Source organism: Hylobates moloch, unplaced genomic scaffold (genome assembly GCF_009828535.3).
Source record: "Hylobates moloch isolate HMO894 unplaced genomic scaffold, HMol_V3 SCAFFOLD_23, whole genome shotgun sequence".
NCBI lineage: Eukaryota > Metazoa > Chordata > Mammalia > Primates > Hylobatidae > Hylobates > Hylobates moloch.
In genome coordinates, this window is record NW_026652298.1 from 5,601,571 (window position 1) to 5,614,574 (window position 13,004).

At 41.8% G+C, this 13,004-nt stretch overlaps 1 protein-coding gene and 1 pseudogene across 1 annotated transcript in view; one reads left to right on the plus strand and one right to left on the minus strand.

Annotated features, from left to right (window-relative positions):
- The first annotated feature begins 1,897 nt into the window (after window positions 1–1,897).
- LOC116462553 (large ribosomal subunit protein uL22-like) lies at window positions 1,898–2,445 on the plus strand (annotated as a pseudogene).
- A 1,763-nt stretch (window positions 2,446–4,208) lies between these two features.
- The window catches only part of ANKRD55 (ankyrin repeat domain 55), a 95,740-nt gene continuing 86,944 nt past the window's right edge, over window positions 4,209–13,004 (minus strand). The window contains exons 6-7 of the mRNA XM_032145427.2: window positions 8,673–8,801; window positions 4,209–4,319 (exon numbers count right to left, since the gene is read on the minus strand). Coding sequence (XP_032001318.2) covers window positions 4,209–4,319; window positions 8,673–8,801 — 240 coding nt within the window. The remainder of the gene's footprint in view (window positions 4,320–8,672; window positions 8,802–13,004) is intronic.

The window sequence follows — 13,004 nt, forward strand, 5'->3', positions numbered from 1 at the left end:
CTTCCTTCCTTCCTTCCTTCCTTCCTTCCTTCCTTCCTTCCTTCCTTTCTTTCTTTCTTTCTTTCTTTCCTTTCTTTCTTTCTCTTTCTTTCTTTCTTCTTTCTTTCTTTCTTTCTTTCTTTCTTTCTTTCTTTCTTTCTTTCTTTCTTTCTTTCTTTCCTTCCTTCCGTCCTTCCTTTCCCTTCCTTCTTTCTTTCTTTCTTTCTTTCTTTCTTTCTTTCTTTCTTTCTTTCTTTCTTTCTTTCTTCTTTCTTTCTTTCTTCTTTCTTTCTTCCACAGGGTCTCACTCTGTTGCTCAGGCTGGAGTGCAGTGGTGCGATCTTGGCTCGCTGTGACCTCTGCCTCCCAGGTTCAAGTGATTCTCCTGCCTCAGCCTCCCATGTTCAAGTGATTCTCCTGCCTCAGCCTCCCATGTAGCTGGGACTACAGGCATGTGCCACCACACCCAGCTAGTTTTTGTATTTTTAGTACAGGCAGGTTTTTGCCATTTGGCCAGGCTGGTCTTGAACTCCTGGCCTCAAGCAATCCACCTGTATCGGCCTCCCAAAGTGCTGGGATTACAGGCATGAGCCACTGTACCCAGTTCCACAACCTCTTTTCAATATTATACTCAAAGTTCTAGTTAATGCAATAAGACAAGAACAGGAAATAAAAAGAATGCTGATTGGGAAGGAAGAAATAAAACAGTCTGTTTTCAGATCACATGACTATCTATGTATAAAATCTGAAAGAATAGACAAAAATTGCTCTGAAACTAAGAAGCAATTATAGCAAGATTTCAGGATACAGGCTAATATACAAAAGTTGATCATTTTTCTATATACTAGCAATGAACAAATATAATTTGAAATTAAAAATACAATACCATTTACATTAGCACCCCTCCCCAAATTAAATACTTAGGTACAAATCTAACAAAATGTGATACAAGAGCTATATGAAAAAATCTACAAAAGTATGATGAAAAACCTCAAAGAACTAAATAAATGGAGATCTTCATATGGTAAGGGTAAGAACAAAATAAAACTTATAAAAATAAATAAATAAATGGATATTGCATGTTCATGGTTAAGAAGACTTAAAATTGTTATCAGTTCTTCAAAATTTGATCTATAGATTCAATATAGTCCCTATCAAAATACCAGAAACTTATCTTGTAGATATCAACAAACTGATTCTACAGTTTATATGGAGAGGGAAAAGACATGGAATAGTCAACAAGATAATGGAGAAGAACAAAGTTGGGCGACTGACACTACTCAACTTTAAGACTTACTATAAAGCTACAGTAATCAAGATAGTGTGATATTGGCAAAATAATAGACAAGTAAGTCAATGCAACAGAATGGACAGCCAAGAAATAGACCCACATAATGAACTGATATTTGACAGAAGAGTAAAAGCAATACAATAAAGAAGAGGTAGTTGTTTCACCAAATGGTGCTGAAACAACTGGACATCTTCATGCAAAAAAATAAACCTAGACACAGACCTTATACCTTTCACAAAATTGACTCAAAACTGATCACAGACCTAAATGTAAAACCTAAAATTAGGCCGGGCGAGGCGGCTTGTACCTGTAATCCCAGCACTTTGGGAGGCTAGGGTGGGAGGATCGTTTGAGTCCCGGAGTTCAAGACCAGCCTAGGCAACATGGTGAAACCTCATCTCTAAAAAAAAATACAAAAAATTACCGAGGCACTGTGGCATGTGCCTGTAGTCCCAGGTACTCAAGAGGCTGAAGTGGAAGGATCACTTGAGCCCAGGAGGTCCAGGCTGCAGTGAGCCGTGATTATGTCACTGCACTCCAGCCTGGATGAGACAGAGTGAATTCTAAAATTATATAAGAATTCCAGGAGATGCTCTTTCCCTAAGTGGCCTCAGCTAATCTGTGACAATGGTTCGCTATTCACTTGACCCAGAGAGCCCCACAAAATTATGCAAATCAAGAGGTTCAAGTCTTCGTGTTCACTTTACAAACACTTGTGAAACTGCTCAGGCCATCAGGGTAGGCATATATGAAAAGCCACAAAGTATCTGAAAGATGTCACTTTACAGAAACAGTGTGTACCATTCTGACGTTACAATGGTGGAGTTGGCAAGTGTGCCCAGGCCAAGCAGTGGGGCTGGATACAAGGTCGGTGGCCCAAAAAGAGTGCTGAATTTTTGCTGCACATGCTTAAAAATGCAGAGAGTAATGCTGAACTTATGGGTTTCGATGTAGATTATCTGATCATTGAGCATATCCACGTGAACAAAGCACCTAAGATGCGCCGCTGGACCTACAGAGCTCATGGTTGGATTAACCCATACGTGAGCTCTCCCTGCCACACTGAGATGATCCTTACTGAAAAGGAACAAAATGTTCCTAAACCAGAAGAGGAGATTGCCCAGAAGAAAAAGATATCCCAGAAGAAACTGAAGAAACAAAAACTTATGGCATGAGAGTAAATTCAGCATTAAAATAAATGCAATTAAAAGTAAAAATAAAAAAAGAATTCCAGGAGATGACAGGAGCAAAATTGAGATGACCTCAGGTTTGGTGATGACTTTTAGATACTGAAATAATAATCCATGGAAGAAAAAATTGATAACCTAGATTTCATTAAAATCAAAAACTTCTCTGTGAAAGACACTGCCAAAAGAATAACAAGTTAAGCCCCAACCTAGAAGAAAATATTTGCAAAAGATGTATCTTATAAAAGACTATTGCCAAAATATGCAACGAACTCCTAAAACTCAACAGTAAGAAAACAAACAATGATTTTTAAATGGGCCAAAGATCTTTATAGATAGCTCACAAAGAAAATTTGCAGATGACTAATAAGCCCATGAAAAGATGCACCACATCATATGCCATCAGAAAAACACAAACTAAAACAACCATGAGATACCACAGTGCATTGATTAGGAAGGCTAAAATCCAGAACACTGACAATACCAAATGCTGGTGAGCATAATGAACAACAGGAACTCTCATTCACTGCTGGTGGAAATGCAAAATGGTACAGCCACTTTTGAAGACAGTTTGGTGGTTTCTTTTTTTTTTTTTTTTGAGACAGAGTCTCACCCTGTTGCCCAGGTTGGAGTGCAATGGCGCAATCTTGGCTCACTGCAACCTCTGCCTCCCAGGTTCAAACGATTCTCATGCCTCAGCCTCCCGAGTAGCTGGGATTACAGGCACCTACCACCATGCCCCGCTAATTTTTGTATTTTTAGTAGAGACAGGGATTCACCATGTTGGTCATGCTGGTCTCAAACTCCTGACCTCGTGATCCGCCCGCCTCGGCCTCTGAAAGTGCTGGGATTACAGGTGTGAGCCAACCCGCCCGGTCATTTTGGTAGTTTCTTACAAAACTAAACATACCCTTACCATAGATCCAGCAATTGTGCTCCTTGATATTTACCCAAAGGAACTGAAAGCTTATGTTTACACAAAAAGCTGCACACAGATGTTTATAGTGGTTTTATTCACAATTGGCAAAGCTGGGAAGCAACCAAGATGTCCTTGCATAGGTGAATGGATAAATAAACCTTGGTATATTCATGTAATGGAATATTAATCAGTGCTAAAAAGAAATGAGCTACTAAGCCATGAAAAGACATGGAGGAAATGTAAATGCATATTACTAGACAATTTGAAAAAGCTACATAAAGTACAATTCCAACTATATGACATTCTGGAAAAGGCAAAACTATGGAGACAGTAAAAAGATCAGTGGTTGCTAGGGATTAGGGTAAGGGTGGAAAGAATAGGGGGAGCTCAGAGGATTTTTAGGGCAATGAAGGTATTCTGCATGATACTTTAATGATGGATATATGTCATTATACCTTTGTCCAATTCCACAGAATGTACAATATCAAGAGTGAAGCTTATGGTAAACTATGGACTTTAGGCATTAATGACCTGTCAGTGTAGGCTATCAGTTGTAACAAATGTACCACTGTAGTGGGAGATGTTGGTAACGGGGGAGGCAATTTATTGTCAGTGGGGCGGGGGGGCAGAAGATATTAATAGGTGACGTATTTCTGCAATTTTCCTCTCAATTTTATTGGGAACTTAAAACTGCTCTAGAAAACTAAAATCTTTACATGAAATGTTTTTTTCCACAGAGAGAAAGAACCCAATAAGCCATTAACCCCATTGGCTTGAGATGAGTAAATTTATTGGAGTGAATTCAGTGAACACCTCTTTAGGGACCTACCGTTCACAAAGCTCTATTCTGGGTGTTGAGACATTTGGATGAATAAGGCACGTTGCCCTTAGGTCCACAGTCTAGAAGGGAAGACACAGGCACCTCACCAATTTTAACAAAGTCCTAGAAGTAACATGGAGGGAAGAATTTGGAAAGGGAGCTCAACAAAGAAAGTGACACTTAGTTGGGAGTTCACCTTCCATTGAGAAATAAGAAAGAATAAGCAGATATTCTGTAGGCAGAAGGAATGATGCAGGGAGTGCAAGAAGAAAGAAGTATTTTACCCAAATGGAAGAGCATGACAGTGGGGGAGAGAGAAGGAATCTTTATGATGTATTGTGAGGATTATTAGTATTCCAGCGTGATTAGAGCCAAGATTACGTGAGCTTGAGAGGAAAGGTCAGGGGTGGGGAACTAAGGACCAACAGTGACCATAATTGTTTTGGTATAATAATAGCTATGTTGGTACATGTCTTTGTGATTTGTTGGAAGAACTCTGTAAGAATAGATTGGAAGGCAAAGTGTGGTGGCTCATGCCTGTAATCCCAACACTTGGGAGGCCTGGGTGGGAGGATCTCTTGAGTCCAGGAGTTCAAGACCAGCATAGGCAACATGGTGAGACTTTGTCTCTACTTAAAAAAAAATTAGCCAGGCATGGTGGTGTGTGCCTGTAGTCCCAGCTACTAGGGAGGCTGAGTGGTAGAATTGCTTGAGCCCAGGATTAAACTTAGTTTACCTAGTAGGCCTACTGTTTCAAATCTTTACTGCTTTGTTTATTTTGGTGAAATACAAAGGCCTTATTATTTCAATGAACTATAGCTTTAAATGTGATCTCATTATATGGTCCAAGAGAAAAGCAGGAAATTCAGAAAAAGGAATAAATGACAACGGGAAATAGACTCATTCATATGGAAAAACTCTAAAATGAGCACAATGCTAGCCCTGTGTTATAAGTGAAAAAGAAGTCTAAAGAAGGCAACTGTAATAATGATTTCAGCTGACATTTGGAATTACCCTCAGTCTTTGCAGTGTAAATGGCAGAGTACACCACTTCTGAATTTTATTGCTAACCATAGGGAAGGAGAATGCACAATTTCTCCAGAGCCGGGGTTCTTAGCCTTTTGTGGGTAGTCACTGTTCCTCATTGAGGAGGTCAAGAAAGTTGTGGACTCCTTCCTCAGAAAAATGAATGCAAACATGCTCACACACCATATATACAGTATTACATACAATTGTAGGGGTTCTAGAGGGACCTATCTTTTTAATCTTTTTACCTCCAATGCAAGACACATAGTGGATGCTCAAGAAGTATTTATTTAGTGATTGAGTAAATAAATCAACAAGGCATTATGCTTATACAATCATGGTTAAAATGCAAACATCTCCAATAGTAGGTAAAGTATTAGCACCCATTAATATGAATTCATTTGTCATAGTGCTTCTAAACCCTAGCTGCATGTTACAGTCTTCTATGGAAAGGAGGGAGCTTTAAATAATGTATGTGTGGGTGGGCGTGGTGGCTCACGCCAGTAATCCCAGAACTTTGGAGGATGAGGCGGGTGAATCAGCTGAGGTCAGGAGTTCGAGACCACTCTGACCCACGTGGTGAAACCCCATTATCTACTAAAAATACAAAAATTAGGCAGTTGTGGTGGTGCGTGCCTGTAATTCCAGCAACTTAGGAGCCTGAGGCAGGAGAATTGCTTGAACCTGGGAGGCAGAGGTTGTAGTGAGCCAAGATCGCACCATTGCACTCCAACCTGGGCAATAGAGTAAGACTCCATCTCAAAAAAATATATCTCTATATATGTGTGTGTGTGTGTGTGTGTACATGCATGCACACACAGTTTTTTTTTTTTTTTTTTATAGACATGGAGTCTTGCTATATTGCCCAGGTTAGTCTTGAACTCCTGGCCTCAAGTGATCCTCCTGCCTCGGATTCCCAAAGTGGTAAGATTATAGCCACAGCTCCCAGCCAATACAAATATATTTTTTTATGAGTCCAGGGTCTCATTGCGTTACACAGCTTGGTCTCAAACTCCTGGGCTCAGGTGATCCTCCTGCCTCAGTCTCCCAAGTAGCTGGGATTATAGGCACATGCCATTATGCCCAGCTCCAGTTTTGAAAAATATTGATGGCTGGGCCCCACCCCAGAACAACTGAATGAAAATCTAAGAGGTGAGGCCTGGACATGAGTATTGTTTAAAAGCTCTTCAGATTATTCCATTGTGCAGACAGGGCTGAAATCAATGTAGTAGGTTAAAAGCTGTGACATTTAGTAGAGACAAAGAGTATGGGAGCTTTCAGGTAGCTGAACATGTGGAGGTTTCTGGAGGGTGGCATGCCCAGAGAGGGCATGGAAGCTCCATGCCTGTTCCCCCATACCCTTGCCCTACCTGTCTCTTCATCTTTATCCTTTGCTATATAATTTATAACAAACTGGTAAACATAAAAAAAGAGAAAGAATATGAAGGCATGGGTATAATAACTAAGTTTCCATGGAGAAAATCAGGAACCCTAATAAAAATGACCATCTGGTCCAATCACATAGTACATTACATATCACTATCATATGCATGGTCTCATTCTGACACCAAAGATACCCTTATCAGTTAAGCCAAGCAAGTGTTGACTTGCCTTAGATCAAGCCCAAGTCTATTCATGCAAACTCAGATATTCAGAGTTGAGTAGGTTGTTCTTATGATTTTGCCAAAGTGCCTCTTAAAGGATAAGAACAGGGATTCCTGGCAGGGTACAGTGGCTCACGCCTGTAATCTCAGCACTTTGGGAGGCCGAGCGGGACGGATCACGAGGTCAGGAGTTCAAGACCAGCCTGGCCAACATGGCGAAAACCCATCTCTACTAAAAATACAAAAATTAGCTCGGCATGATGGTGTGTGCCTATAATCCCAGCTACTCGGGAGGCTGAGGCAAGAGAATTGCTTGAACCAGGACCCGGGAGGCAGAGGTTGCAGTGAGCTGAGATCGCACCACTGCACTCTGGCCTGGGCTACAGAGTGAGACTCCAAACAAAACAACAACAACAACAACAACAAAAACCCAGCGATTCCCACCCTGTGAGTGCCCAAGGGGGGTCTGGGAATCTGTTGTTTTACAAGCATTGCTGGTGACTCCATTGCAAGGCCAGGTCTAAGACAGCAGCTCTACACTGGGGCTGGGATGGTGGAAGGGGGATGCATGTCAATCAGAATTACCTGAGGGGGTTTTTCAAAATGCACATGCATCCTGGATCTAGGGAATCAGAATGCAGTGGTGTTGAGGTGACTATATAGAAAATGCCTGTTTCTGGTGCCACTTTCATCTCAGCTGAGAACCAACACACGAGGAGCTTCCTGGGAGCCCAGCCATGTTCCTCTGTGGCCACTGCTACAGTGGTGACCCCTGACCAGCCAGAGGCCAGCCCCAGGGCATGGAGTCCTGGGCAGAGACTGGCAGCGATGGTGGCAAGGCAGGTGATTAGATACTGAAAGTATGTAGGAGGGTGCTATGGGCAGGTGGAGATGACAAAACAAGCCTTGCTCATGGCATAGCTTTGCAGAGAAACTGAAGCCAAGGTTGGAGGGATGAAAACAGAGCAGTTTCCAGATCACTTCTGTTTTCCCCTTACATCAGGCACACATGTCAATCCTGAAAGTCCCAGGTGCCCACTTCTGCTGTACTTGGCACATGGAAATGCTGACTGAAACCACAGTCAGGGCAGCAGAAACTATTCTCACAGGGTCCTGGCAGTAGCTCAGACAGGTGCCCTTTCTGGGCCAACAGAAATCAACTGTGGGGGTGTCTGTGCTGAAGACAGAGACGGGCTGGCAAGTTTATGCAAAGGATGCTCTCCTTGAAAAAGGAATAGGTAACTTTTAGTTAATCATTCCCCTTGAAAATAGAAAGCACTCTGTTACACATTAGTGATTATTATTCTTTCACCTTACGCTTGGTTTTGCCCTCTCTGGACAGTAGATTTCTTGAGCCTATTCTGATTTGTTTGGTTGTGTGTATTGACGGGGACTTCCTTATGTGACAGTGATGCAGGGTCATGAGCCACTACTTTCACTGTTGGGTGTAGAATTCAGGATCACCTGAAGCGACTCTGCTGGGGAGGATTTGGAAGCAAGAAGAGAGTCAGAGAGTCATGGTTCAAAGACTTTGAAGGCATTTTCCCAGCAATTCTTTGAAGGTTTACTCTGGGACACAGTAAGCCGGTAGCAAGCAATGAGATGGAGAGAGAAAGAGAGAGAATGAGAGGGGTGTGTGTGTGTCTGTGTGTGACACCCAAGGCAGGCTCTGCTTGATATTTTATAACTGCTCCCCTTTGCATCTTGGCAGGGTTTCTTTTCAACAAGTGGTGGAGCTGAATGAAGAGCTGAAACCTCCATCTTTAAAGTTTGACCTACTCAGAAAATTGTTAACACTGCTTTCCACCATTTAAACCTGAGACCAGTCCACAGGTCAATTTCTCACCTGGACTGCCCAGTGGAGAGCGGTTTTAAAGTCTTTATCCACAAGGGTGGGGTCTGCCCCCTTCTTCAGCAGCATTTGGGTGTGTTGAGGCTGGTTGTGGAAAGCCGCCCAGTGGAGTGGTGTCATTCCCTGCAAAACAACAGTCAGAGAGGACAGAGATGAGCACAGGCTCCCAGGAAGAAAACTGGAGCTCAAACTTTCTCCCCAGGCCTGGGGGCCATCACCAGATGCATTGGTTGTTTCCTGCTGGTTCATTCATTCATTCATTAATCCATTCATTCAACAGATGTTTATTGTGCATCTGCTTTGTGCCAGGCAAGCAGGTGTTCAGGATACAAAAGTTAATAAGATCAATAAGATCCTTACCCTCATGGAAATTGCTCTGTGGTAAAGGAAGACAGATATTAAATGCACAAAAACATGTCAAACAATCTTCCAGATTGATACATACTGTGAAGAATGCACATAGGATGCTGGTGAGAGAGTAACCAAGGGTGGAGGGACTGTTCTAAACAGGCCTCTGTGAGAAGAACTGGAGGAGGAGGACAGGCAACACCAAGCACAGAGGCAGAGAGTAAGTTAAAGGAAAGCCCCTGTGACTGGAGTGCAATCCCCCACCACCAGGGCAGGGGTGCTGTCTGTTTTCCTCTACCTCTAATGCCTAGGCGAGAGGCTGGAGAAATAGCTGTTGAATGAATGAATGAGGTAGGAGGGGAAGAGAGCAATGTGAAATGAGGTTGGAGAGGGAGGCAGGGGCTGATCCTGGGAGGGTGGGATGGGGGATAACTGTCTCTGCATAAGGCATTTGGATTGTATTCTAATTCAGTGGAGAGACAATGAAGAATTTTAAGCAGGTATTGGCATGATCAGATATACACTGTTTAGAAGAAATCACTGTGGCAGCTTGGAGAACAGAGCTGGATGAATGAATGGTGAATCCCAGCTTCTTTCAGAGTTCAGGGTCACATGGGTTAGGTATAATTTAACAGTAAGTGAGCTTATGCTGAGAAATGGTGGCCAAAAAGAGCCAGCGTTATTTGAGAGTATATATGATGAAAAGATTGGCTCTTCTCCTTGCTCACTCATCTCAATTCCATGAAATGTATCTAGAATGAATTGAAATGAAGATGCCTGATAAAGGGGGCAAAGGGCACAGGCAGCTTTGAAGACTCTTTCTATAATTATCTCTGCCGACAGCATAAAGCTAGGAGACAATGCCTTGGCTTTCTCTGTTCCTTCCAGGGTGAGCTGCATGGAGAAGATGGGCCTCAGCCTAGACAGGAGCACATTAATAATAGCCCAGAGCTAATATTTATTGGTCTAGACACCTTTATGAGTTCTTTTATCTATTGTCTCACTTAATCCTCCAAACAACCTTCTGAAGTAAGTACTGTGGTGATGTCTCCTATATGTTCACCAAGCTGTTTCCGCTTCCCCTCGGGCACACAGTCAAACTACATTCCCCAGCCTCCTTGCAGAGAAGTGCAGCCACATGACTGAGTCCTTGCCATTGGAATGTGGACAGAGGAGAGGAAAACCTTCCCCAGGCCTGGGCTAGAAAAAAAGCCCATGTGGTCCTCCACATCTTCTCTTTTTCCTCATGTATCAACAGAATGCAGAGGAGGACAAGGTTCTAGAAGATGCTGGAATCACGTGATTGAAAAGCCTGGGTTTCTGATCAATGAGGGAGAATAGGACCACCCTGCCAAACAGCACTGGACTATGATACGAGCAAGAAATAAGCTTTTATTGTGTCAGGCTACTGAGATTTCAAGTAGTTTGCTAGAGTAGTTAGCCAGCTCTGATAGGTGCGATTGTACTTCTCATTTAATCGAAGAGGAAGCTGAGCTCTAGAGGAATTCCTGAGTTTGTGAGTAGGCATGGAACTGAATCTAGGGTTTAAGGTTTGTGGGACACTAGAATTAGAATGTTAAATCCCGTCAACCAATTCCATATTTTGAATTCCTATATTATGGTTTGCTTTCAAGTTTCAAGTATCATATGACAGTGAGCTTCCAGAGATACTCTTGAGGATATTTCAAGAAATTGGTTCCATATGAAAAAGAATGCTGGTATAAAAGCAATGGAACTTCTTATTCTTATTCCAATAGCTGAATATTTACTTGGAAATCAGAATACCTCAGTGCATTCTAATTGGTTGTCTTCATTTTTAACTGGGCACACTGGGGTTAGAAATCTAACACAAGGGAATTACATTTTAAAATTAAATTATATTTTAAAAATAGTGCATGGATAGCCCATTTCCCAGTTCTTAGTCCCATTTGCTTCACTGCAAATGAAGTGATGAAATGAAATCATTGGCTTCATCACGAAGTGCCAAAAGTTTCCAAGTTACTGGAGTGTAAGTTGCATGACAGCAGGGCCTTTGTTTGCCAGTCTGAATTCCCAGATCCTAGAACGGTGCCAGGCACATTATAGATGCTTATTAACTGAACGAATGACTTACTGTGCTCCACTGAATTTTTTTTTTTTTTTTTGAGATGGAGTTTCGCTCTGTCGCCCAGGCGGGAGTGCAATGGCGCAATCTCGGCTCACTGCAACCTCCACCTCCCAAGTTCAAGTGATTCTCCTACCTCAGCCTCCCAAGTAGCTGAGATTACAGGTGCCCTCCACCACGCCTGGCTAATTTTTGTAGTTTTTAGTAGAGACATTTTTCACCATGTTGGCCAGGCTGGTCTCGAGCTCCTGACCTTAGCAGCCCACCTCAGCCTCCCAAAATGCTGGGATTACAGGAGTGAGCCACTGCACCTGGCCGAATTTCTTTGTAAAATTTGGCTTTGCTTTTTAAAATCATACACAGAAGAAAGGCAGAACATGACTTCTCCTTTACAGACAATGAACTTGTCTGATATGATCATTGTTACCAACTCATTAGTTGAAATTTGTCAGGATTTTTGATGAGTGCTCCAAACAATCTTGTCCTTTGTACTACTGTACTATCTCACATCCAATTACTAATCAGGCCTAACCCTGCTTAGCTTCTGAGGTCAGGTGTGTTCAGGGTGGTTATGGCCATAGACCACTGCACTGTCAAAAGTGAGGTAGATGGCAATGACTATATGCAGAAGTATGATTTAGAGATGTGGGAATTCAGTGCGAAAATGTGGTTGTGAATTAAACTATGGTAATGCAATGTTAATTATTGTCTCCTAAATACAGTTTCAGGCTTTAAGAGTTATTCTCTTTAAACGACCGCAAGAAAACCCCTCTCAAAACCCAACTCTTGCATAGTTTGGTCAAGGAGTGGGGTGGGAGGAGTGCTGTCATTTTTCATACACCTACTTGATGCCAAGAGCTTTCTATATGCTATCTCATAGAATCTTTACAATGATCCTAAGGGGTTAGTATTTTTAGGCCTATTTTACAGGCAAGGAAACTGAAACACAGATTAAGTAATTTACCTAAGGCCATTGACTGAGTCCATGGTAGAGCTAGGGTTCAATACTTGTTTCTCTGACTGGAAAAAAAAATGCTCTTTCCACACATCATAGTGGTAGAATTTCATTTTGGGAATGAGCTCAGATGCTAAAAAATTCCTTTCTTTGTAATTGTAGCTGGATTCAAGGTTGTCTTACTTTCTAAAATGATAGTTCTTACTAGTGTAAGGATTGGTACCCTATATTTGTGTTTCATTTGGCATTGCCTCAAGGGTCCTCCTGAAAGTACAGTTGGCAAACATTTATTTTTGTAAGATATATACACATACATAACACATATTCTCCCACCCAATTCACCATCACCACAAAACTTGAGAAAATCTTGAAAATAACTGGTGATCCTCTGAATGGCTCCAAATCAAGACCCGAATTACTTCATTACTTTTCTAAATACTTGTACAATATAAATGGGTTGTGAACACTCAGTCAAGTAAAGGGAAATTTCCTGCTGCTTTTTTTTCTTTTTCTTTTTTTCATTTGGGCTGATGAGAAATAAGAATAAATCCTCTTAGAGTTAATAATGTGAAAACCAAAACTTTCAAAAGCAGCTCAAAGGCAGCGGTTGGTATTGCACACTTTATTTAGGAACATTTTCCTACAACTGCTTCCTTCTCCTTTCTTCTTCTTCTTTCTTCAACTTCTGTTGGGCCTGAAGAAATTGTACTTGTCTTGTGTTAAAATTCTGGTGACCAGTTAAGGGGCAAACATCAGGCTTAGCAATTGGTATCTGTACTAAGCAGTGACAGAAATCACGACGAAGCTGTGACGCACATAAAGGCAGATGTTGTGGCATATTCACCATGGTATGCTCCCTGCACTGAGCACACAGTAAATGTTCAAGAAATGTTTACTGGAAGATTTAATTAGTGAATTG